Below are 27391 nucleotides of genomic sequence, written 5' to 3' on the forward strand. Positions count from 1 at the left end.
GCAAAAAAAATTGTATCATCGAAAACTATGTTAATACTAGTTATTGAATGTTTATTATTTTCTTACAAAATAATTTACAAACTACCGCGAACGTGTTAATTTGCAACCAATTTGAAGTGTTTTATTCTAAGTAGAATTTAAGGCACACAAAAGACAATATAAAGTAAGTTTTAAAAGTAATTCCTGAATTCCTTTATTGAATAAAGATCGGAATGTCACTTCTGAACTAAATGGCTTGGCCAAGATAGAAATGGCGCAGTTACACTATGCGTGAAATTGGCCGAAACATAATAGTGTGAACACCATCTCGGTTAATTTCTCCTTGCCCCACCTGTGCGTCGCCCATACTTTGGTGTGCGATATAGCGCTTCGTCTCGGTAATTTTCCGCAGTGTACTTGCGCCATAAGGTTTAAAGTTAAATAAAAAAGACTTTCCCAAACTTAAACTGTGATTTGTTGATTCATTTTTTGGCATTACATCCTGTATCATTTGAAGATTTCTTTATTTTCCAGAACATTATAAATATACTAGAAAGTAATAAACTAATACTCAAACGTCATGTGCAACCGATATGAAAGTACGTATAAATAAGGCATTATGTTAACGAGTTTTATAAAAAGTTGATATTTTTAATGAAATTCACAAGACGGGGCCGGTTTTGGCAACGTTAAAGGACATATTTTACACTGGTATTAAGGTGTATTCACATTGACTGGCAGCGTGCGTGGGGCGTTTGCGCTACTTATAAAGTAAAGATGATTTTCAAATAGCCACTTCATAGTTCGTCCAACGCTACATGGCTATATGGATATTCCTTTACTGGGGCGTTACCAATGGCCCGAAATTTTATACACTAGCTAAACATTGAATACAATAGTAATGAAGTTTTACTCCAGAGTATCAAACGAATGGTTATTAATTTATACATAAATGATTTCTTTTAATCTCTGAACCGCGTAGGTTCCGAGTTTACCATACGAATTTTGTCAGCGTATACAATTTCGCGAACTTATTTTTCCAGCCCCAAATTGTTAGTACACAGAATCCATTTCAGAATAACTTTAAATACTTAGTTGAGGCAGTTAGTTGGCCTTACTGCTACCTAGACAAAGTAAGACTCATGATTACTATTTCCCTCACCAGTTGGCGCCACTGTAAAGTCCTGTCAATCGCAAGTGGCTAAGACAGTGGCGCCAACTACTGGTGAGCGTTGAAGCGTAGTACTATCGCATTTCGCCGTTTAAGTTCTATCACCACGTAAGTCATTTTTAGCAACTATTCAGAATTGGACGAAACGACGCGTCTTTCGATTCTCTAGCGAATGGCATCAACACGCCAAAACCGCCAAAAAATTACTTACGCGGTGATAAAACTTAAGCGACGATTTGCATCCACCAGGATGGGGCCACTGTAGAATAGTTAGCCAGTCGCCAGTAATACCATCTGTTAAGTATTCATCGATAACTCTTAATAAATCTGTGGAATCAGCAGGGTCAATCCGAAAAACGTTATCCAATGTTTCGAATGTCGTCATCCTTCTCACGCATAGCGAAATACCAACATGAGCGACGGTGACAGATAGACGGAACTACGTAAATATAGCATTTCACACCCGTATTCACAATTTCACATACAATGCTTGCTTAAGTGAAGCAGTAACGCTATGGAAAGTCGAAAGCGTTGAATAGTGTGTCACTCGGCCACTGGAGTATTGTCTATGAATAGGTTTTGGGACCCTGTGCGTCCACGTGCACTGTGAAAAATTCAAGTAATGTTTGTGTTAGAGTAAGTCTGCTGTCACGAATGTTACTTTGTCCAGGGAGCTGACTTATTTCATGTCATCGCTGGTGCTTGGTCGTTTTTTTAAACAAGATCACGTCGCAAGAGACTACTAAAGTAATGGTAGGTAATGGTAATGATTACTTCTTTGGCAGCCGGTAGACCTTCACGTCGGTGGAGTCCTCGAAACCGCAGTCGGTTCGGGAGGGGTAGACGCTCTTCAGGTTGCCTTCTAGGTCCACTATCTTGACCTGTAAGAGAGAATCGTTTTAAACATTTGCATGGGTTTTTGAGTCTTATTTTATTGGAGGAAAGATCAAATTATGTTGGTAAAGTTTTTAGATATCCAGAATTTTTTCCCTTATTTCATACATAATCACTTTGATACCTCCAAATCGACCGAGAGAACACCATCAGGATTATCAGAGCTTCTATGCTCACAGTAAGTTTTCCATAGGAAAATCAATCCAAAGCTTAACTTTAGTTTCTACCGAGCGGCCTTTATAGTTGCCCTGGCCACCTAAGATACCCCGCATACCACCGACTTTTAGTCGGCCGATAGTTGGGTCGGGCTGTTAATCAGTGTGAATGTTACAGTCAAAACTCATAATCGGTCAATCAAAACCACTTTTGACTGCAAAAATCAGTCAAAACCACTTTTGTCTGGAAAAAACAGTCAAAAGTGATATTGACCAAGGGCATCAGTTTATCGATTAGAGTTTTGACTGCAACATGAACATGTTTGGAAGTGCGCACACTACACCGGTTTGGTGTCTGCGCTAGTCAGACTAGTGTCTGCTAGTCTGGTCTGCGCAAGTCTAGGCGCAGACCACAGATTTTTTATCGGCCGATAGCTTAGTCGAGCATTTATGGCAGTGCGCACATTACACTGGAGTAATTAGTGTGCTGTCTGTCACTGCTACCAGCATGGCCTCGGTAGCTGGCGGAGAATGCTGCGCTAAGGTCGCCTCACCTGCTGTACAGTGAGCGTGTGGTAGCCGGACTCCTGGCTGTCTCCTATCCCCAGCAGCAGGGCTTCTTGCAGGAACTTGTCGAGGACGCTGCGTGCTGTCACTGCTACTAATATGGCCTTGGTAGCTGGCGGAGAATGCTGCGCTAAGGTTGCCTCTCACCTGCTGCACAGTGAGCGTGTGGTAGCCGGACTCCTGGCTGTCTCCTATCCCCAGCAGCAAAGCTTCTTGTAGAAACTTGTTGAGGACGCTGCGGCACGCGCCTAGCGAGCCATGAGCTGTCACTTCTACCAGCATAGCCTCGCTAGCTGGCGGAGAATGCTGCGCTAAGGTTGCCTCACCTGCTGTACAGTGAGCGTGTGGTAGCCGGACTCCTGGCTGTCCAGCGAGCCGTGTGCTGTCTGTCACTGCTACCAGCATGGCCTAGCTAGCTGGCGGAGGATGCTGCGCTAAGGTTCCATGACCTTGCTAGCTGGCGGAGGATGCTGCGCTAAGGTCGCCTCTCACCTGCTGCACAGTGAGCGTGTGGTAGCCGGACTCCTGGCTGTCCAGCGAGCCGTGTGCTGTCTGTCACTGCTACCAGCATAGCCAGCGGCGGAGAATGCTGCGCTAAGGTTGCCTCACCTGCTGTACAGTGAGCGTGTGGTAGCCGGACTCCTGGCTGTCTCCGATCCCCAGCAGCAAAGCTTCTTGTAGAAACTTGTTGAGGACGCTGCGGCACGCGCCCAGCGAGCCATGTGCTGTCACTTCTACAAGCATGGCCTTGCTTTCGTGCGACATCTGTTGGTTAACAATCAATACATATTTTAGCTCACATTTCAGGCACATAACTCGTAGAGATGATAGCCGTTGGGGCAGATAACTTCTCGAGTGGCGAACTGGCGACCACAGGCTGAAAGACGTAGCGTGGGTAGGCCCCCCACTAGGTGGACCGACGATCTGGTGAAGGTCGCTGGAAGAAACTGAATGCGGGCGCAGGACCGGTCGTTATAGAAATCCTTGGGTGAGGACTTTTTCCAGCAGTACAGAGCTTAGTCCAGCGGTTGTGGTCTTCCGTTTCGTTCGCATGTTGGTTATTATCGCGGCGCGAACCGTCGCTTTAAGCAATACAATATTTTTATTAGTTTCAAATGATGTCGTGCCCTGAGTGCCCTAGCAACTGCACTCAGGAGGAATTGATGAGTGCTACTGACAACGCCACTCTTGTGGCGGAGTTTTGGGCTGACACTGTGTAGGTTTGTAGTCGACACGAAAAGAAGAAGTTTCAAATTGTTAATTTTCATTTTACCTTGGTAACTTCAGAGTTGGTGATCGGCGGGAAGCTGATGACTCGGCCGCTTGCATCCTCCAGACAGGGGTATTTGGGCTTGCCTTCCAGGAGGTACAAGTACCTGAACAATAAATATATTACATTACACTCCGCCATTTTGAAAGCTAAATTGCCAACTAAGCGACAGCGCACACTGAGCGACGATCGCGGCGACTAGACGCCGCTAGATAAGGGTCGACTCACACAGTGCTGCGAATTGCAGATTGTAAAATCAAAATTATCTTTATTTGTGTAGACTAATTAAATTAGTACTTACAAATCATCAAATGCTCTTAAGGATACATGTCTCATTCTTTTTTTGCCCTATCAGTGCTTCAAGACAAACATTTGGCAAGTGCTGAGAAGAAGACTGAAGCTGAAGCGCCCATTTACAGACAACAGCAGATAAAAGTACACCATCATTATCCAAAAAAACAAGGCATATAGAAAAAAAAAGGAAAGACTCTTTTTAAAAGCCTACTTGCAGACAATAAATAACTTTTTATGTTGCCTTCACAAGTTAACTATCAATGCCTACACAATATTTTATATTCAACCTATATTATTTTTGTTTTAATCATACTTACTTGTGGATCCCAGAGTACACATTTCTCTTCTTCTCCTTCCTCAGGGCGTCGGCCTCAGCCGTAAGCTGCTGGAACAGCTGCTCTCCGGTGTAGGGCTTCAGCCGAGACAGCGGAGTCAGGGATAAAGCGGAGGGTGCTTTGGCAGTGTACAGTAGATCTCCTGTAGACATTAAAGTGTTTGTCTCATTTCTAACTCCCTTACAGTTACACAGGTTGGAACAATGGTTAAAAATGACATACACTGGTCATCATAAAAATCGACCCACCCGCGACAAGCACTTTTAAACGTATGCATCCCCACTTCCCACCAATATTACTATACTATATTACCATTTAAAAGCCTAGCTCTAAACTTCATTTCATTAAAGGAAAGGTTTTTACCCCAAAAATGTGTCTGTAGAAGAATCCAGAGTCACTTCTTCAAAAAATAGGTAGTTACGCTTGAGCCAACTTTTATGACTATAAAACTGTTAAGTTGGGATTAATCGCTATCCATCTGTTAAAGAGGACATGTGAGACCATTATTTGGTTTTATAACCATAAAAATTGGTCTAATTGATCCCAGAGGTGAGCCCAAAGTGAGGTCTTTTTTCAAGTTTTTCAAGTCACATTTATTGTATATGTTAATCGTTTATTAGGAAATTAAATGTGTTTTTCTTTAAGGATAATTATTTATTGGGCTTTCAAATAACACCAATGTTGTTGGAGCACCATGATTGTGTCAGTAGAAACGAGTTTTCCTGTAAAACGTAGGTGGGCCGATTTTTGTGATGACCAGTGTAGTTATCCATAGTAAATGTCACTTTAAACAAGAATTCAATACATTGCAATTTTTATGTAAAGGAGTCAATATGTAAAGTATTTTTTTGTACTTATGGTGTATGTTAAAATATTTTGTCGATTGTTGTGAACAATGCAACAATGCAGTTGTAATCTAAAAGTGAAATTAAATAATTTTGAAATTAAATAATGTGAGTTTAATTTTGAATTACCCGCATAGAAATCAAGTAACTTGTATCTACAAAAGGGAGACTTTTTTTTAATTGTCTAAAATAATACTGTACACTTTGTGGTAAAGTAACATACCTGGAGCAATTTTATTCAGGTCATGAGTAGCAATGGTAGCCACGTTTCTCTTATCACAGATAGTGTCATGAAGCTTCGTTTGCATTTGAATGAACTTCTTAAACGATGCCTCCGTGAAGTGTAAATCGTTAACAATACAGCACACAATATATGGACGGACACCGCTAACTTCGGATTCTACAATCTTCACTTTGAGAGTGTCGTCTTCAACGTGTAAGATTTTCATCGAATGGCATAGATCGCAGACGTTGTCGTCCGGTGGAGGTTCGTCCTGCTTTTTGGCTTTCTTGCCTTTGCCTTTGCCCTGTGCTGGCTGAGATTGGTCCAGTTTGGGGCAATGGTCGCGGATGTAATCCAGGACTTGCTTGGTGCGGCATTGGTCGACTAGTTTCATCAGTCTTTTGTCGGATAGCTTGTTTCCTTTTAGATTTAGTTCTGAAAACGTATCAAATTCTCATTAGAATCCAATTGGAAAAAAATGCAATTCATTTATATGAAGGCAAGTGCCAAGTATGGCATAATCACATTGGTTAGAAGTAGGGTTGCCAACTCTTGAAAGGACCAACCCGGGAGAATTGTGGGGGGGGGGGGCTTGCTCCATAGTTGCTCCATCACGGTGAATACGCGCTCGAATGAAGCATTAATAGAGACAGGAATGGAAATAACAAACGTGACCATTTTTTAAAATTCANCGGAGAATGCTGCGCTAAGGTTACCTCACCTGCTGCACAGTGAGCGTGTGATAGCCGGACTACTGGCTGTCCAGCGAGCCGTGTGCTGTCACTGCTACCAGCATGGCCTCGCTAGCTGGCGGAGAATGCTGCGCTAAGGTCGCCTCACCTGCTGCACAGTGAGCGTGTGGTAGCCGGACTCCTGGCTGTCCACTGTCCAGCGAGCCGTGTGCTGTCACTGCTACCAGCATAGCCTCGCTAGCTGGCGGAGAATGCTGCGCTAAGGTCGCCTCACCTGCTGCACAGTGAGCGTGTGGTAGCCGGACTCCTGGCTGTCTCCTATCCCCAGCAGCAAAGCTTCTTGTAGAAACTTGTTGAGGACGCTGCGGCACGCGCCCAGCGAGCCATGTGCTGTCACTTCTACAAGCATGGCCTTGCTTTCGTGCGACATCTGTGGGTTAACAATAAATACATATTTTAGCTCACATTTCGGGCACATAACTCGTAGAGATGATAGCCGTTGGGGCATAACTTCTCGAGTGGCGAACTGGCGACCACAGGCTGAAAGACGTAGTGTGTACAGGCACCCACTTAGGTGGACAGACGATCTGGTGAAGGTCGCTGGAAGAACCTGAATGCGTGCACCGCAGGACCGGCCGTTATGGAAATCCTTGAGAGAGGCCTATGTCCAACAGAGCAGAGCTTAGTCCAGCGGTTGTGGTCTCCCGTTTCGTTCGCATGTTTGTGATTGTCGCGGCGCGAACCGTCGCTTTAAGGCCTCAGTCTCGATCTTAGCGGGCAGCGGGGCGGCGGCGGCGGCGGCGCGGGAGCGGTAGGATCTTATGCGTAAAATCAAATAGACCGGTTCTCGAAAACAGCGGCGCGGCAGCGGGGCGGCAGCGGGCAACGAGCGGGCAGCGGCAAGGGAGCGGGCAACGAGCGGGCAGCGCACTCCTTCTTTTGCCCACAATAAATCGAGCGTTAGGAATAAATTTGAATCGAAATAAAATTGTCGCCGTTGTTCAGACATTTCGTTTGCGAATAAAAACAAATATCTCGACAACACAACCCCGAACACAACACTTCGCCGCTAAAGCGCCGCGCGAGCTGCCCGCTCGCTGCCCGCTCGTTGCCCGCTCCGGCGCCGCTGCCGCGCCGCTGTTTTCGAGAACCGGTCTATTTGATTTCACGCATAAGATCCTGCCGCTGTCGCGCCGCCGCCGCTCCCGCCCCGCTGCCCGCTAAGTTCGAGGCTGAGGCCTTAGGAATAAATTTGAATCGAAATAAAATTGTCGCCGTTGTTCAGACATTTCGTTTGCGAATAAAAACAAATATCTCGACAACACAACCCTGAACACAACACTTCGCCGCTAAAGCGCCGCGCGAGCTGCCCGCTTGTTTCGAGAACGGGTCTGCGTTGCCCGCCCCGCTCCAGCGCCGCCGCCGCTCCCGCCCCGCTGCCCGCTAAGTTCGAGGCTGAGTAAGCCTAAGTAATACAATATTTAACATCAGGTGCGATTGTGGTCAAATACCTGCCTTGTGCATAAAAAAAATATATTAGTTTCAAATAATGCCGTGCCGTAATTTCGTGCCCTGAGTGCCCAAGCAACTGCACTCAGGAGGATTTGATGAGCGCTACTGACAACGCCACTCTTGTGGCGGAGTTTTGGGCTGACACTGTGTAGGTTTGTAGTCGACACGAAAAGAAGAAGTTTCAAATTGTTAACTTTCATTTTACCTTGGTAACTTCAGAGTTGGTGATCGGCGGGAAGCTGATGACGCGGCCGCTTGCATCCTCCAGACAGGGGTACTTGGGCTTGCCTTCCAGGAGGTACAAGTACCTGAACAATAAACATTACACAGATGACACTCGGCTATCTTGAAAGCTAAATTGCTGAGGGATAACGTAACGTACACAAAGCAATGATTCGACGAATTCGAACATATATTTACGATAGCAGATAAAAGTTAGCACCATGCTACTTGAGAATTGTGATTACAACTAAAATATCTAACATGCTTTTATAATTCGTCCAAATAATGGGTCAACTTATAAAAACATACAAATACCTATTTTAAAAAAAACAACAAATAAATCGAAAATAAGTACTTTGCCTTCATAAACAAAGTAGACAGATAACTAAAGAAGTATTCAACACTTACTTCTGTGAAGACATTTATTATTTTATTTATTAGCACAACCAACAAGACAAACACGCATACATGGAACTGAAATACTATAACTAAAGTCAGGTCGCCGAGCAGATAGAATTTCGTCCAATGACCCCAAGCTACCCATCCTTGTCGCTCGCGCGTATTTTTATTGCTGTCGCGCTCGCACATTCACTGCGGCCGCCCGTCGCGACAGCAATATAATTACGCGCGAGCGATAAGGATGGGTAGCTTGGGGTCATTGGACGAAATTCTATCTGCTCGGCGACTGGACTTTAAAAGCTTAATAATAGCTTACTTGTGGATCCCAGAGTACACATTTCTCTTCTTCTCCTTCCTCAGGGCATCGGCCTCAGCCGTAAGCTGCTGGAACAGCTGCTCTCCGGTGTAGGGCTTCAGTCGGGACAGCGGAGTCAGGGATAACGCGGAGGGAGCTTTGGCAGTGTACAGTAGGTCTCCTGTGGACAATTAAGTATTTGTCTCATTTGTAACCCCCTTACAGTTACACAGGTTTGGAACAATGGTTAAAAATGACATAGTTATCCATAGTAAATGTCACTTTAAACAAGTATTCAATACATTGTAACTTATGTAAAGGGGTCAATATGTAAAGTATTTTTTTGTACATATAGTGTATGCTAAAAGATTTTGTCAATGCAACAATGCAGTTGTAATCTAAAAGTGAAATTAAATAATTTTGAAATTAAATAACGTAAGTTTAATACTACAAAAGGGAGACTTTTTTTAATTGTCTAAAATAATACTGTACACTTTGTGGTAAAGTAACATACCTGGAGCAATTTTGTTCAGGTCATGAGTAGCAATGGTGGCCACATTTCTCTTATCACAGATTGTGTCATGAAGCTTCGTTTGCATTTGAATGAACTTCTTAAACGATGCCTCCGTGAAGTGCAAATCGTTAACGATACAGCACACAATATATGGACGGACACCGCTAACTTCAGATTCAACAATCTTAACTTTGAGAGTGTCGTCTTCAACGTGTAAGATTTTCATCGAATGGCATAGATCGCAGACGTTATCGTCCGGTGGAGGTTCGTCCTGCTTTTTGGCTTTCTTGCCTTTGCCCTTGCCCTGTGCTGGTTGGGATTGGTCCAGTTTGGGGCAGTGGTCGCGGATGTAGTCCAGAATTTGCTTGGTGCGGCACTGGTCGACTAGTTTCATCAGTCTTTTGTCGGATAGCTTGTTTCCTTTTAGATTTAGTTCTGAAAACGTAACAAATTCTCATTAGAATCCAATTGGAAAAAAAATTGGCATTCAAATAATATGAAAGCAAGTGCCAAGTATGGTATAATCACATGTTTATACCATTCACATTAGAAGATGCAAACACATACAATATTATGAAATCAATAAAGTCATGTATATTGCACAACAATTACAGTATCAAGATCAAAAAGCTATGTAAATACAAATCTTTCAATACATGTGTTAGGTTATAAATAAATTGATTTCAAATTCATTTTACCTTTCAATTTAGACATGGTAGCTACTTCTCCAGGAATAACCTTGAGTTGGTTTTCTCCGATATCAAAATTCTTCAGAGATGGCAGATTACGAGCCACATAGCTTGGCAGACTCTCAATAGCATTGCTTTTGAGCTTCAAATCCGTGAGGTGGGGCAAGTTAGCGTTTTCTATATCCAAGAAAGCAGTCAGTTTGTTGTTGGATATGTCCACCATAATCAAATTGGGAAAATCCCCTAATTTAGGCATACTATCGATATGATTCGAACTAAAATTTATACTTGTCAACTCTTTCATCTTATTCAACGACTCAGGAATGCTCGTAATCTGGTTTCTTGACAAATCTAGCACTTTTAATTTCGACAGCGAGGTTATGTTTTCATTGAAAACCGCTAACTGGTTTCCGAATAAAAGTAATGACTGCAAGTTTGAAAGCAGCTTTATTTCATCAGGAATCGATGACAAGCACGTATCACTGATGTTCAGCAGGTTCAAGCTCGTCAATTGAAACAAATTCTTGTCCAAACCACCTTCAGAAATCCGTTTGGAGACGTTGGAGCCCGCCAATTTGATTTCATGTCTGTTTTCCGACTTTGCTGTCGATACCTCCGGCCACGCACTCATTTTGATCAATAATCATACAAAGCACTTGAAAATGTAAATAAATTGCGACGCTAGCATGAGTAAACGTTAAAAACTTTACAGCCAGCCACGATGGATCCAAAAAAGAAACACAAGAAAAATGTAGCAAAAGCAAAATCTGTCAACTTATTTTTTAAAACCGGTTGCCACAGATTACTAACCACAATACTTTTACTAATCGTATAGTATCGTATGGTATCGTATCGTCAAACGGTACTTTTGATACGGACGGAATACCGGTAAACAAAGCAAGTTTCGACATGTCAAAATTGTCAAAATTAGCCAGTGTTGCCAGAAGGTTACTTTTGTAACCTTTTAGGTTACTTTTGAACTGCTATGGTTACTTTTAGGTTACACTAATGAAAAGGTTACTTTTAGGTGATTTTTCAGAAATTGTAGAATTAACTTTTACAGGTTATTCAGTAAAAAATATTAATAGCGACAATTTAAAAATTATTAGTCCAATCAACGAGGAGATTCGTTGTATGGAGACATCCGAATAATTCGTCCGTCAATGAAACTTGGCACATGGTGAAAGTAGGTAATATAGATCAGAGATATGCAAAAATCCAACAATATTTTTTTTGGGAAGTTATGTTTTTTGACCTAAACATGAAAATCGTTAATAACTCTCTGTGTAAAAATTCTCAGCCTGAAATTCTTTCTGTATACGTACCTATGTACTACTTAGAATATGTATGTAAAAGAATCCAACACTTTTTCGATTTCAGAGATACCTGAAATTTAACTTTTAACATTTTGCACTATAACTTCTACTGAAAAATTGCTCTGCCTATTTTTATTTTTTAATACGCTTTTATATGTTCAAATACATAGCTTTTCACAGTAATCCAATAGATTTTCCTTTACTATATTATAGTTCTTATTTTTACGTAATTACGTCGTGTGAATAATTGCTCCGTCAATTTTAATACATCTATTGGCCATTTGATAATATATTAAAACAGATTTATCAATAATCCAACAAATTTTCGAACGTTAACTATACTTTTAATGATATAATGCACGCGGGCAATGTAGTTCGCGGACTAAAGTCAGCGATACACTCTTATTAGTGAGTCAGTGAGTGACAAAATTAAGTAACTTTGACCCGTTATAATTCTTAAACTACTGGTTCAAATTGAATGAAATTTTAAATATACCGTGTCTTTACAATGCCTGCATAGCTAATGAAAATTCAGCCTTCTAGTTTTATCCACAACGAAGTTACAGGCGGTCGAAAATGGCCTGAATTGCTTCGAGAAAAGGATGGTACGGCCGTGCCGCTTTTTTGCTCGACTTGGTGGGGGCACTGCCGTGCCCCCAGATAGCTATAATAAGTGCGTATATGTATTTGCTGCGGTTTCTTTATGTTTATTAGGGTTCTGCGGGAAGAATTCGTAGTCGTCGTGAACAGTATGTAAAGTTCCAAAAATGTTACATGCAAATAATTATAGCAATCGAACCCTCAAATTGCAATACTCAGCGATACGAAACTAAATTCATTGAATATCGGCTATAAAATGGTTTTTGAATACCTATGACGTGTGTTTTGTTAAGATAAGTTTTTATTTCATTGTATTTATGCATGCATAAAGTTTAGGTTTTTTATTACACCTACCTAGCTAGAATAGAGCAACAAATGACTGAGCGAGCGAGATGTCACTAGCAGCAAATTGGTGTAATAAAAAGAGATGCGTGATGCCGTCACCGTCACGTCAAACAGAACCGTTTTTGGAAGGAAGGAATAATAACTTTATGTTTTTATGTCAAAAGTATAAGTATTACAGACTAAACATGCATTGTCAAAAGGACAATGCATGTTTAGTTTGTAATTTTGATAAAATTTAATCACCCAGTGTTATTTTTAAGAGAGGTAAATAAGTGTAAATAGAATTTAAGTAATTACGTGAAATAAGCTTGTTTAATATTTAGGTATGTCGATTATCTAGGTACCTACTACAATCGCTATGTTAGTACATAATTAAACCAAATACTTACTTAAAATTAAGGCGTATGGTGAAAAACTCGCTATGGATACGCGTCTACCTTCTGTTACTTGAAATGTCAACCTTACGGGAGTAGTAATAAGAGCGTATCGCTGACTTTAGCCCGCGAACTACATTGCCCGCGTGCATTATATCATTAAAAGTATAGTTAACGTTCGAAAATTTGTTGGATTATTGATAAATCTGTTTTAATATATTATCAAATGGCCAATAGATGTATAAAAATGGACGGAGCAATTATTCACACGACGTAATTACGTAAAAATAAGAACTATAACATAGTAAAGGAAAATCTATTGGATTACCAAGTTTCATTGACGGACAAATTATTCGGGTTACAAACGCCTCGTTGATTGGACTATATGTCATAAACTGCATTTAAACATGAATTTGATTTATTTGTTAAAAAAAAGAGTTCTAGCGAATGTTTTGTTTTTCGATAGCGAAACGCAAATCCATGAAATGTTTCATTTTCCATCCATGAACAACNGAGGAGGCACGTATTTGAAAACTTTATAACGCCAATTGTCTAAATAAATATATTGAGGAAGTATGGTTCCTACAAACGTGACCGTGATCGTTGTTAGTGGAACAAGTTCATCTTGTTCCTTCTTCATGAACACTTTATGACATAATTTTTATACTGTCACTAATATACTGAATAACCTGTAAAGTTATTTCTACAATTTCTCAAAAATCACCTAAAAGTAACCTTTTCATTAGTGTAACCTAAAAGTAACCACAGCAGTTCAAAAGTAACCAAAAAGGTTACAAAAGTAACCTTCTGGCAACACTGGTAGCAAAAGCGAAATCTGTCAACTTATTTTTTAAAATTTTAAAACCGGTTACCACAGATTACTAACTACAATACTTTTACTAATCGTATAGTATCGTATCGTCAAACGGTTCTTTTGATACGGATTACGGACGGAATACCGGTAAACAAAGCAAGTTTCGACGCAGTGTTGTTCTTGATACGGCAATTGCCGTAATATACGGCATTTAGGCATCTTAGGCACCAGAAATACGGTATACGGCAGCACTTTGATTACCGTATCAAAATATACGGCAATTGAGTAAAGTACAGTTTTATGAGTTTTTCATGAGTTTTAGTAAACAAAAAATAAATATTTCGTCTAATGGAACGCAAAAACTTGTAAACCATAGATGAAGTAGAAGCGCCACGAAAAGGAACGCCAAAAATGCAACCTTATCTCCGAGATTTTAATGTCTAAAATCGTTATTTCCTCATTTTGGTAGATTCTTCACTTTTATTCGGGTAGGTTCTTGGACTAAATTATTCATAACCTTAAAAAATGAAGAATAAAATAAGTTAGTTTAAAAGTAGTATACGCATAGTACTAAATACATCACTTGTATTTTTTTAAATTTAAACCTTTCAAATAAACATTTTATGCAATACGGCAATTTTCTTAGTTTTCCTTAAAAATCCGGCAATTTTAGAATTAGAATACGGCAACCCTAAATTTGTCAGGAACAACACTGTTTCGACGTGTCAAAATTGTCAAAATTAGCTGTCAATTCAATGTCAGTGAGTGGTTTTGTTTGTTTGGTCCATTTTGTGCCGAAGATTTTTGAATTGTAAATAAACTTTAGACCTTTATGTTGTGATCGTAATCTTTTAAAATGAGGCGCAGCCTTGCGCCGAGCCAGACTGGCTCAGGGGACCACGTCTTCAAAAGTCCTTTGCTGAATTCGGCTAAACGCAAAAGGCGGGAATGCACAAAAATCCCACTTACGCAGAAAACTGCTTCTCAATCTATGTCTACTTCGGAGCACGAAAATTTGATCAAGCAGATCCTGAGTAAGCCTTTCAAGGTACCCATTCCAAACTACGTCTCGTCGTACTGCAGCAAAAGTCTTGGTTTAAAACGCAGTCAAGTGCGACGTGCCCTTCATGATCCCGACGAGCCTAATGCGCTGGTTTTGTTCCGGCCGCCGTATATTCCTGAACACGAAAAGATGAAAATGAACCCTAAGGACATTCAAGTAGCTGTTGTCGTCGACCCCGTCCTTGGAAACATACTAAGACCTCATCAAAGGGAAGGGGTAACTTTTATGTACGACTGTGTGACCGGGAAACAGATTGAGAACGCTTATGGGTGCATCATGGCTGATGAAATGGGTTTGGGCAAGACCTTACAGTGCATAACTTTGCTGTGGACATTATTGAGGCAAGGGCCAGAGTGCAAGCCAACAATATGCAAAGCAATTATTGTTTGCCCAAGCAGTCTGGTCAAGAACTGGTACAATGAGATCCACAAATGGCTGGGACAGAGGATCAATGCCTTGCCCATGGATGGTGGGTCAAAAGCAGAGATAACACTGAAATTACAACAATTTATGAACACATACTCAGCCACAAGAGTGGCCACACCAGTTTTGATAATCTCATATGAAACTTTCAGGATATACTCAAACATATTGCACTCATCTGAAGTTGGTTTGGTCCTCTGTGATGAGGGCCACAGATTGAAGAACAGTGAGAATCAAACATACCAAGCTCTAATGGGTTTGAAGGCCAAACGGCGAATCCTCATTTCAGGAACTCCAATTCAGAATGATTTGACTGAGTACTTCAGTCTGGTACACTTTGTCAATGAAGGCATACTTGGCACTGCCCAAGAATTCAAAAAGAGGTATGAAAACCCTATCCTGAAGGGTCAAGATGCTTTGGCAAGTGAACAAGAGAGAGAAAGAGCCCAAGAATGCCTTCAAACTCTCACTGGCATTGTCAATAAATGCATGATTCGAAGGACAAGCAGCTTGCTCACAAAATACTTGCCGGTCAAGTTTGAACAGGTCATTTGTGTTAAAATGACTCCACTTCAGACACAACTGTACAAGAATTTCATCAATTCAGATGCTATTCGTAACAAATTTACTGGTACTGGAGACAAAAACACACTCAGTGCTCTATCCAGTATAACAACTTTAAAGAAACTGTGCAACCACCCTGACTTGGTTTACGATAAAATCGTAGAGCGGTCTGAAGGCTTTGAGAAGGCACTGGATTTGCTACCTAGTCACTATGACATCAAAGATGTTAAGCCTGAATATTCTGGAAAACTGATGATCCTGGACTGCATACTGGCTAACCTGAAAACTAACACGGATGACAAGATAGTTCTGGTCTCTAACTACACTCAAACACTGGACTTGTTTGAGAAACTATGCAGGAAACGTTGTTATCAATATGTGAGGCTAGATGGTTCCATGACTATAAAGAAAAGAGCCAAAGTTGTAGAGAGCTTCAATAATAAAGATTCTAAAGAATGGATATTCATGCTGAGTTCCAAGGCTGGTGGATGTGGTCTGAATCTCATTGGGGCGAATCGCCTCATCATGTTTGACCCTGACTGGAACCCGGCAAATGACGACCAAGCCATGGCGAGAGTCTGGCGCGACGGCCAAAAGAAACCATGTTACATCTACCGGTTACTGGCAACAGGAACTATTGAAGAAAAGATTTTCCAGAGGCAAGCGCACAAGAAAGCGCTTAGCGACACAGTGGTGGACCAAAACGAGGAATCCTTGCGACATTTCACATCGGATGACTTGAAAGACCTTTTCCGGTTGGAGGAAAACACTCTTTCAGACACACACAGCAAATTCAAATGTCGCAGATGCGTGAATAATATACAAGTTACGCTTCCGCCTGCAAATTCTGATTGCACTTCGGACTTGTCAAATTGGTACCACTGTGCCGACAAGAAAAGCTTAGCAGACTTGGTTTTGAAGCAATGTTGGGATTTGGCCAAAACAATATCATTTGTTTTTCACCATCGTTCAGCAGAGACTGAGGCTGCAACTGAAGAAAGCCCGGAAGAAGACAAAGAGAATGTTCAAGTGAAGAAAAAACGCAAGATTGAAATCGATGAGGACTACTCAGAACCAGATGATAGTGCTGATGAAGATTATGAATAACTATACTCATTTTATATTGTGTTAAGAGAGAAATTAAGTTCAATTTTTATTGTAAATATTTAACTGAAACATTGTGGTAAAATGTAAATGATTATTGTTTTTGTTTGTAAATAAAAAACTGATTATTACACAATATAAATAGTATATTTTCTTAAACAATAACGTTTTGTGCTTAAAATTAAAGTAACAAAATGCTTGAAGCTAAAAACTAACCTAATTCATTTCATGAAATTCATCTGCTATTGTCAAATAATATTTTTATTGTCGATGTAACACCGAACATAACAGCAAAATCGTACCTATACGTCTCGCGAAGTTAAACTCCTTAATCATGAGACATTATGAATGCCTTGTATCTATATTCTATGGAATGACTAGTAAATATGGTAAACTGTGTTATGGAGAACCTGAAATAGTTTGATATGTTCGTCACCATAAAAATATTAACTCCATCAGTTACATAGTTAAATTTAATCTAACCTAACCTACGATTTACAGTATATCTCAGATATTACTTATTTACAAATACTAAAGCCCAGTCTGTGAGCACGTAGAATTTTGTCCAATGACCCCAAGCTACCCATCCTTATCGCTCGCGAGTAATTATATTGCTGCCGCGACTGTGCGACGGGCGCCCGGGGACGGGATTCACAATTTTACGGGGACAGCATAGATCTAGCGAGTAACTAAGTCAATGCCTGAGGAATAGGAGCGGGAGGGGTTGATTTATAATACATATGACGTGACAGAGCATACAAGTCTGAAGCACATCTGTAGGCTTATAATGTGCGCCGTGATAAGTTTTTATCACGCCATTTTATCGATTCGCTATAAGACCATACATTAGTCTTCTAAAATCATCGATAAATTTTGTCACGGCGCACAACCTAGCCCAGTAGGCCTAAGATGCGCGCTGTGATAACTTTTATCGACGTCAAAATGTATGGGGAAAATCGATAAAATGGCGTGATAAACGCTTATCGCGGCGCGCATCTTAGGCCTACAGCTGAAGTCTCGCTGATTTGGCGTCACAAAAAACTCCCGTGCCGCTTTCATACCAAGTGACTCGGTAGACCTACAATTCAATACAATCTAATGTTTTGTACTCGATAGAAGCTTAAAAGCTAATTATTTTAGCTGGAGCAGTTAATTTTGAGGCCGTAGGACCAGGTGGGTGGTAGCGAGGAGTAGCCACGGTTGTCCGCTTCCTCGTTTTCTTCATACGGGTTCTCGAAGATCTTCAGTAGGAACCGCACCTGGAAAACAAGTTATACATCGTAAAGATCGTTTCATCTACGAAGACGCGCCCCACCAATATTTGGTCTCGGTCGCGCGGGGTGCGGGGAGTTTGATCCGAGCGTCATTATTGTAGTGTGCGTGTGCACTCATGGATAATAATTAGCGTGTACCGGTAACGCTCAAACATCAGCAGAAGACTACGCAGTTTAGGCACGTCAAACTAAATACTGGTAGGGGCGATTTTGAAACGAAAATGTGATATGTTTCAGTGGTCCGCCCCGGGTGCCAAGCCTCAGGGGGTGACAACAGTCGCGCAAATTAGTACTCACTGGCGCATCTGTATGACGCTAGATCGCACATATAAGTATTGGCGAATCTTCAGCACAAGGTTCAAAATCATAAGTAATTTTGTGGTAGCTTGATGCGTTGTCCATAAGGTTTACGTTCTTAAAATCAGCTATGGCCTCCTGAGATTTTGAACTGCATATCTTCAGCATAAGGTTCAAAACACAGAATCAAACTAAAATATTTATGTGATAGTTAAAGGTTTACCTTCTCAAAGTCGTTCTTCTCAGCATCAGCGATGGCCTCCTGCAATATCCAGTTGCGCGGCACGTACGCCGGGTTGACGGCTAACATGCGCTTACGACGAACCTCTTCGGCCACTAAAATCATAATTTATTCATTAATATACAAATCTCAGACGTTGCTATTCTAGTATCGATTGAAAACCACTCAAAAACATCGATTTCTTATCGAATGTATCGATTTATGAGTATTTTGAGCATTGGTGTATTCTAGGGTTTTTTCCAGGGTGGGCATTCCATGTCATGGGGGGTGGGTTAGTATCATAGCATAATGAGTTAGTACTAGTAGTGGGTCCCAGAATACGCGCATGATTTTGAGCCTCTTTTTACTTAATAATCGATTTCGATACGCTGGGGGTGGGGTTATTGGATCTTGACTGGCCTGGCGAACATTGATATATTCGTATCCGAAATACGTACCTACTTTTTGTACGTAAAAAATAATTATAAACTAAATCTGCCGCCCTAGGCTTCAGCCTACTCAGCCTAAATACTCAGCAGGTAAATCCGCCACTGCGTGAACCCTTGTACTAAGCTAAATGTGCTTGTGTTACGATTGAGTTAACCACAATAATTCAGCAGCGGCGGAGTTCGAACCCGCGTTCCTTGGATGTCGAGTTGACCATTCGGACTCCTTCACCGTTTGGCTATCGTGGCTTAAAAATACGCCAGAGTTACGGAGGAAAAGAAAGGGTGCAATTAAATTCAGAAAGGCTGCAAGATGAAATGTCACGAAATATGTACTTGCCATTTTCAAGCTTGACCCGTGCCTGGTATTTCTCCACCCACGCCGGCCACGGTTTGGCTTCGGACAGCTTATTTAGAGACCAGTGCGGTGATGACGTGTTGATCAATTCGCTAGGGTCGACCTAAAAATTTTTTGTAGTTTAGATATCTATGATAAATGGTATAATGAGCCCGTTATTTATTCACAGTGTTTCTGTACATAGTAAGTTCAAACTTTACATTGTTATTAAATTTCAAGAGAACCTCAAAAAAGACTGGTGGGAATTCTATTCCGACTGCCTTTTCAATGTTAATCCTACCCTAAGAGACGACTAAAGCAAGAAATATGCGAACATCAGGCATCTCCAACCAGTCTTGCCAGTGTGAAGAGTTTAGTCCAAATCCTCCATTCGCCTCTATTAATTAGAGACTGTCTTACTCCTGCAATGGAGACTAAAGTCCGTATTCACAAACGATGCTTGCTTAAGTGAAGCAGCAAATCGATCGCACAGCGTTGAATAGAGCTCTGTGATTACTACGTGTGTCACCCTGTGCATTCACACGCACTGTGAGACCTCATAGTAATGTTTGTGAATACGGGCGTAAATTCGTCCTTTAGTTGATCCCTTTTCGGGTTGATAATAAATAAATAAATCTGCTATGACATTATATGATCTGATGATGATGAGCCTACCTTTGCAATGGAGGGAAGTCGAACCTTAATTTCGACCTCCTCCTATGTTCTTCTGATTAATTTCGTTGCGGGTCCAAGACAGTTTAACTTTCCCCCGGGACAAACTTGACCTTCATTGGTTGGGTTTTTGTGGGGGTCAAACTGTAGATCCTGGCTACACAGGAGTTGCAGTGGTGGGAATAGTTCCGAGCCTACCTTAGCCAGCTGCCGGAAGGTGGCCGTGTAGTCAGCCGTGGCTGTCTGCATGACCTCAAGCAGATCCTGCACGAGGATGTCGTCTCCCTCTTTGACTTCTTCGAGGCCCAACTTGTGGATGAATGTCTCTCTGTTGCGAAAGAAAATATGGTAAGTTTATGCTGTGTTTTTATTTAGTTAGACTAATGGCCAAGGAAAAGTAACTGGCGGACTGAATGCCTTATAGCAGCGGTCGGCAACCTTTTGGCAGGCTTGCCACAAGTTGGCAAACTAAAGTAAAAGTGGGCAACTCTTGAGATGCTAACCCTAGCGGCGCGGTTACATTAATTAATGCATGTATTTAAATATTAATAATTTACTTACAAAACATTCACGGGCCAAAACCTGCTGCCTTACAGCATTCTCTACCAGTCAACCACGAGATCAGTCAATGATGGCTTGAGTTTAAATTACAATAAATACATCAATTTCTTTTGTATAATTCTCCTGCCAATATCTTGTGGGAGTGTGACCTTCGAAAATATGGACGTGTATTTTATATCATCAATTTTTATACAAAGGAGGAGCTAGAGGCGATCTTTGCTCAGCAATGGACCACAGCAGGTGTACCTAAGGTTGAAAATAAAGCATTATTGTCAAACTTACAAAACCTTTCGCTTGATGTAATTCTCCAGAGTCCCCCTGATGCCCTTGAGTGTTTCCTTCTGCTCGTCAGTCAGCAGGGGTTCAACGCACTCTGCGAATTTCTCCAGGTTCCACAGCATTATCTGTAAACGATTAATCAATCTTTCTTCTTCTTCTTCTTTCTTTTTCAGCCAAATGACGTCCACCGCTGGACAAAGGCCTCCCCCAAGGTTTTCCACAATGAACGGTCCTGCGCTGCCCGCATCCAGGCTTTAATCAATCAATGCATTATTATATTGGAATGTTTAACTACCTAGCTCGCATCAATACTTATGACTATAATTTGTATATTTTAAAGACTGTAAACCCTTGAAAAGGAGGCTGACAATAGTGACTGAGTTTCTTGCGCTGCTTCTTCTCAGCACTGGCCCATTTATTGTCCCGAAGTAGTGGTAGGGTTAATATTGGGACGTGTAAAAGTGCTTTTTTAAAGCCTATTTGCAAAAATAAATGAATTTTATGAATTTTTATTTTACTTTTATACTAGCAGACCTGGAAAAAAGTTTTAATGTTCAAATATTTCTTGACTAGACAAGTGGCAACGTGAAAGTTGTATTTACCCGACTGTGCCAGAAGGAGGGTTATGTTTTTCGAGTGTATGTATGTTTTCGGAAGACCTTCACTCCAGCATTTTTTTAGGGTTCCGTAGCCAAATGGCAAAAAACGGAACTCTTATAGATTCGTCATGTCTGTCTGTCTGTCCGTCCGTCCGTCTGTCGGTCCGTATGTCACAGCCATTTTTTTCCGAAACTATAAGAGCTATACTGTTGAAACTTGGTAAGTAGATGTATTCTGTGAACAGCATTAAGATTTTCATGCAAAAAAAAATATTGGGGGATTTCGAAATTACAACTGTCACGTTTCGTCTCTTGTCTAGGACTGGGATCCTATCGTAGCGCGACCTATCGTAAAATTAATTTAAAATTAAGGTAAAATTTCGTCATAGTCCGTTCACTAGTTCTCACGTGAAAGAGAACCAAAAAATATTCATCCATCCTCACTTATCATGAAGATGATAGGATATGAGTAGGGAGTAGAAAAGGATAGGAAACAGGATATACAGGGTGTTAGGTAAATGGGTATATGAGCCGACACTAGCCCATGTTAACATGGTCATATAAATGGTATGGTGAAGTCCGAAATTTGATATCATCATTTTAATTTTTTTAATTTTCATACAAAATTAATTTTATAATGTCCGATTTGTATGAAAAATAAAATAATTAAAATGAAGATATCAATTTTCTGACTTCACCATACCATTTATATGCCCATGTTAACATGGGCTAGTGTCGGCTCATATACCCATTTACCTAACACCCTGTATAGTCCCGCAGACTTACCTCAGGTTGGTTCTTGTAACAATATCTCCCCAAATCATCAGTAGTGTTGGGAATCATCCGCGGGTAGTAGTAGTCCATGAATCCGTAAGGCCCGTAGTCCAGGGTAAGCCCGAGCAAGCTCACGTTGTCTGTGTTCAACACGCCGTGAGCGAAGCCGACGCCTGACAACCGAAGTACATGTTTGAGAGCCATCGTGTTTATAGGGACTTACTTAGTGAGAGTTTACATCAAACGTCTTTGCTAGCGACTGCATAAAAAATGTCATTAAATGTATGACTTTAAGGCGATTATCACACTGCACTGCGCTCCGCCGCGGTCTGCATAGAATCAAAAAATCAAAATCAAAATCAAAAATATTTATTCAGTTTAGACCACAAGTGGCACTTATGAACGTCAATAGAAAATAATAAAAAAAGAAAAGGTAGCCCTTATGGGGCACTTTACATGTCTCCTTATCTTTTGGGCCCTACCAGCGCTTCGAGACAAACATATGGCAAGTGCTGAGAAGAAACGCCGGAACAAACTCAGTCACCACTTATTGCCAGGAATTATCTATTAGGTAAGAATAGTCAAATTTAAGTACATCAAATATGTGCAGACTGAACTGACCACACATCCTTGTCATCAATATAGTCTCGAACCTTGTAGCTACATATAAAGAATCCCGCGCGCAGACGCGTTGTCAGTGTGTTGTGCCGCGCGTGTTTTCTATACAAACTGAGGTACTTGCATACAATGATTAAATCTGTCGTCCCGCGTACCGCGGCGGAGCGCGGTGCAGTGTGATAATCGCCTAAATGTATGACGGATTGTACAGCGTCCCTAGCGAATACTTTCAAGAACTAAAATGTTCATAGATTTTTTTGACGCGCTCGCTAGCGACGACGTTTGATGTAAACTCACACTAAACACACTGATAAATCTAAAGGATGAAAATCTGTAATTTGGACTCGTTTGATTTACTCTGGTTTTGAATACAGGGTCTGATCTGATGATGGAACCGGAAGGCCAAGCCAAAAAATGTGTTACTACCCCTAGATTAAAATGTCACCAAATAAAAAAAGAAGAAGAAATATTATTTGCCCTTGACACCCTTGTTGACATCCTAAGTTCACGATTCGCTCAGCAATTTATAGGACGGGCTATGTTCGGAATTTATTTGAAGGAAAAACATCTTAAAAATGGGTCTTATTGCACTATTCACGAATCCACGATTAATGAATTTTTGAGTTGACGGGGATTGTAAACGGGGAATAGTAGAATAAGCACAAAATCGCACTCATTACAACTTACATACTAACCTTGCCACTTGGCCACCAAGTCCAAGTTCCTGTGCGCCACTTCAGTAAACCATTTCAAGTACTTGTCTTCATCGGTGGAGTCTATTTCGGGGAAGTAATGCTGGAAGTGACAAAAGTTTAATTTTATTTATTTATTTAGGGATAGTAAACAACACAATTAACTATACACAAAGAAATGTGAGGTAAAGGTAACGGTACCAGGCGGGGGCCACACGGGCCACGATGGCCGCGCGTGGCCTGTGAGACCTCGCTCCTGCAAGTACCTGTATGACGTGGTCCACGAGTCTCGTCATCAGCTGCGGCTCGCGTCTCTTGAGCAGGATCTCCAGCGAGCCAATCCTGTACCAGGCGGGGGCCACACGGGCCACGATGGCTGCGCGCTCCTGCCGCGCATGGCCCATGTAGGACTTGTCGCGCCAGACCTTGTGGTCGTCGCTCACTGTGGAATAAAAATAATTAAGATCGACTGGTTGGCCTACAAGCCTGTAGCGTTATTTGGGCTGGTCTAGAAGATAACCTCTGATCACGCAGAATGGCTTTAGTTCGTTTCAGCCGAAAGACGTCCACTGCTTGACAAAGGCCTCCCCCAAGGATTTCCACAAAGACCGGTCCAGAAATGAGGAGATCCGTAGGAGAACCAGAGTGACTGACATAACCCGCAGAATCGCTAAAATCAAGTGGCAGTGGGCGGGGCACACCAATTCCTACATAGAGAAGGGAAGCACCGCGCGACCGGCCCCAAAGCGAGAGTACGGGGTCTCTCCTGACCCCTATAGTAGTGTACAGTCTTATCTATAAGCGCCGCAGCCCTGGTGGTTGGTATACCAAGGTGATGGCACGCTTCCGAAGCTATCATCTCCCTGATGGATGAGCGGAGCACCGCGCGACCGTCCCCGAAGCGAGAGTACGGGGTCTCACAGACCCCTTGAAGTCTTGAAGCCTTACCTACAAGCGCCGCAGCCCTAGTAGTTGGTATGCCGAGGTGATGGCACGCTTCCGAAGCTATCATCTCCCTGATGGATGAGCGAAGCACCGCGCGACCGTCCCCGAAGCGAGTATGGGGTCTCACAGACCCCTTGAAGTCTTGAAGCCTTACCTACAAGCGCCGCGGCCCTGGTAGTTGGTATGCCGAGGTGATGGCACGCTTCCGAAGCTATCATCTCCCTGATGGATGAGCGGAGCACCGCGCGACCGTCCCCGAAGCGAGAGTACGGGGTCTCACCAGACCCCTTAAGCTGGGGTTGCCAGGGTTTGCCTTTGCTGTGAAAAGATTGGAAGACAACTTTTAGGCATTTTACTGAATGTTCTGGTAGTTTTAGTGTAGGCGTACACTAGGCGACACGCGACATCGACTACTGCCCGGTCTCCGAGCACGTAGAATTTTGTCCAATGACCCCAAGCTATCCATGTAGCTGTCGCGCTCGCACACTCACTGCGGGCGCCCGTCGCACAGTCGCGACAGCAATATAATTACGCGCGAGCGATAAGGATGGGTAGCTTGAGGTCATTGGACAAAATTCTACGTGCTTACAGATCAGACAATAGATGGTTTTTAAGAAAGTGTCTAACCATATTTAGGTAATAACTTGCTTTGTAATGCTTGAATTTATATGTCTGTACATGATGCTTCTTTAAAATCATAAAATAACAATACTACCATGTAATACTTACCGGTTGACGTACTCCCCAAGAATGTGTGCCCTTCCATCCCCGAGCTGATCGGCCCAGAAGCCAAACTGGTAACCTCCATATCTGGATAAAGAATTGAGAGATTATATTCAGGTTTTTGAAATTACAGTTATCAATTTAATAAAACCTNCACACTGTATAATTACGCGCGAGCGATAAGGATGGGTTTCTTGGGGTCATTGGACGGGATTCTACGTGCTCACGGACCAGGCTTTAGCACTGACCAACTGCACTAACTTTATTGCGTTGTAGAATCCCACACTCTGTTTAAATGTATTTCCCGAGTTATCCTTCTGTTATTTGTGACCATTAGTACTGATTACGAAATGGACTTTGGACCGTATGTCTTGAGAATAAGGATCAAAATCGAATGCAATAATATTGAAATTTAAATTTAATTGGTCAGCTTGATCAGATATCCTTAAGAGTAGGCGCACACCGTTGATTTTTCGACGGCCTTTAGTTTAGTCGGACAGTTGACCAGTGTGGGCATGTATAGGAGTGCGCACACTACGCCGATTCGATTTTGCCGATTCTTCATACAATTTAAAATCGGGCACAACTATCGGTCAACTAAAAATCAACGGTGTGCGCCTACTCTAAGGATACCTTCTCAAAGAGATTCTTCAGTGTCAGCGATGGCCCGAGATTTTGAACTGCATGTCTTCAGCATAAGGTTCAAAACACAGAATCAAACTAAAATATTTGTGATAGTCGAAGGTTTACCTTCTCAAAGTCGTTCTTCTCGGCATCAGCGATGGCCTCGTGCAACATCCAGTTGCGCGGCACGTACGCCGGGTTGACGGCTAACATGCGCTTACGGCGGACCTCTTCGGCCACTAAAATCATAATTTATTCATTAATATACAAATCTCAGACCTATTCTATTCTATTGAAATATGTATAGTCTGGTCCGTGAGCACGTAGAATTTTGTCCAATGACCCCGAGCTACCCATCCTTATTGCTGTCGCGACTGTGCAACGGGCGCCCGCAGTGAGTGTGCAAACGTGACAGCAACATAATTATAGAATAGGTAGGTAGCTTGGGGTCATTGGACAAAATTCTACGTGCTCCCGGACCAGACTATAGATACCCATACATCGATTTAATATCGAATGTATCAATTTATGAGTATTTTGAGCCTATTTTTACTTAAAATTGATTTCGATACTATGTTACGAGTGAGTTAACCACAATAAGTCACAGAGTTCGAACCCGCGTTCCTTGGATGTCGAGTTGACCATTTGGACTCCTTCACCGTTTGACTATCGTAACTTAAAAAATACGCAGCTTCGCCAGAGTTTCCGAGAAAAAGAAAGGGCGCAAAAAATTCACAAAGACTACAAGATGGAATGTCACGAAATATGTACTTGCCATTTTCAAGCTTGACCCGTGCCTGGTATTTCTCCACCCACGCCTGCCACGGTTTGGCTTCGGACAGCTTCTTCAGAGACCAGTGCGGTGATGACGTGTTGACCAAATCGCTAGGGTCCACCTACGAAACATTTGTAGTTTAGATAACAAAGACTATAGTGGGAACTATATTCCCACTGCCATATTCAGTGTTCACTCAGGGCAAAATATGCAAATGTCAAGTCTAATCCTCCATTTGCCTCTGTTATGTTAGAGAGGATCTTACTTCTGCAGTGGAGACAAATACCCGTTTTCACCATCAATCCCTAATTTTTAAGCGACCCTATGGTAACACATAACAGGAATTTTGTTTTCATAGAGGTCACTTAAAATTAGGGATTGATGGTGAAAACGGCCATAACCGTACTTACAATACAACCCGTATTTACAAAAGATGCTTGCTTAAGTGAAGCAGCAAATCGATCGCACAGCGTTGAATAGAGCTCTGTGATTACTACGTGTGTCACCCTGTGCATTCACACGCACTGTGAGACCTCATAGTAATGTTTGTGAATACGGGCATAAATGACTTGATGATGAAGGTCTGACACAGAATGTGCACTTAGCAAGATGTGCACTTTTCTATACTAATCTCTTCCGCCTCTAAATTAGAATTAGTAGGGAATTTAGTGCAAGAACCCCTCCACTTTGGTATAGAAGACTCATTTTTGCAACAGTGGTTCTTTGGGTGCTTTCCGTCGGTAGACATCGGGAGCCCCCCCTGTGGTAGCAGGGGGAGGGGGGGCAAGTTTCCTTCCGCCGCGCTTCACTTTAAGGCCCATATCTTCAAAACTATGAGTATAAGGCCTCAGCCTCGAACTTAGCGGGCAGCGGGGCGGGAGCGGCGGCGGCGCTGG

The 27391-nt window shown here is 42.0% G+C and overlaps 3 protein-coding genes across 4 annotated transcripts; 1 reads left to right on the forward strand and 2 right to left on the reverse strand.

Annotated features, from left to right (window-relative positions):
- Positions 1-1424: 1424 nt before the first annotated feature.
- LOC114363219 (leucine-rich repeat-containing protein 47) lies at positions 1425-10831 on the reverse strand. 2 transcript variants are annotated; one of them, XM_028318882.1, is made up of 7 exons: positions 10066-10831; positions 9368-9802; positions 8875-9034; positions 8143-8245; positions 6775-6855; positions 2754-2828; positions 1425-2031 (listed from the first exon to the last, which is right to left on the reverse strand). In XM_028318882.1, the coding sequence occupies exons 1-7, from the start codon at positions 10685-10687 to the stop codon at positions 1921-1923; spliced, it is 1587 nt and encodes a 528-aa protein (XP_028174683.1). In that variant the 5' UTR covers positions 10688-10831; the 3' UTR covers positions 1425-1920. The 2 variants fall into 2 exon arrangements, with proteins under 2 accessions (XP_028174683.1, XP_028174685.1); XM_028318884.1 differs by lacking the exons at positions 2754-2828; positions 6775-6855; positions 8143-8245; ... (1 more) ...; positions 9368-9802; positions 10066-10831 and adding exons at positions 3376-3531; positions 4040-4142; positions 4648-4807; positions 5734-6188.
- A 3428-nt stretch (positions 10832-14259) lies between these two features.
- Positions 14260-16938, forward strand: okr (DNA repair and recombination protein RAD54-like okr). Its single transcript, XM_028318886.1, has one exon. The coding sequence runs from the start codon at positions 14362-14364 to the stop codon at positions 16660-16662; it is 2301 nt and encodes a 766-aa protein (XP_028174687.1). The 5' UTR covers positions 14260-14361; the 3' UTR covers positions 16663-16938.
- A 60-nt stretch (positions 16939-16998) lies between these two features.
- Positions 16999-26616, reverse strand: LOC114363220 (UPF0061 protein YdiU-like; the record flags this gene model as incomplete). Its single annotated transcript, XM_028318885.1, has 13 exons — positions 16999-17918; positions 18454-18566; positions 19237-19357; positions 20104-20233; positions 20749-20870; positions 22131-22291; positions 23432-23531; positions 23695-23870; positions 24528-24691; positions 25103-25183; positions 25358-25413; positions 25847-25959; positions 26496-26616. Coding segments are annotated over 13 exons (1581 nt in total), but the record flags the coding sequence as incomplete, so codon positions are not given.
- Between the last annotated feature and the right edge of the window lie 775 nt (positions 26617-27391).

Source organism: Ostrinia furnacalis, unplaced genomic scaffold, assembly GCF_004193835.3.
Source record: "Ostrinia furnacalis isolate ACB-3 unplaced genomic scaffold, ASM419383v2 OfSCF7027, whole genome shotgun sequence".
Lineage (NCBI taxonomy): Eukaryota > Metazoa > Arthropoda > Insecta > Lepidoptera > Crambidae > Ostrinia > Ostrinia furnacalis.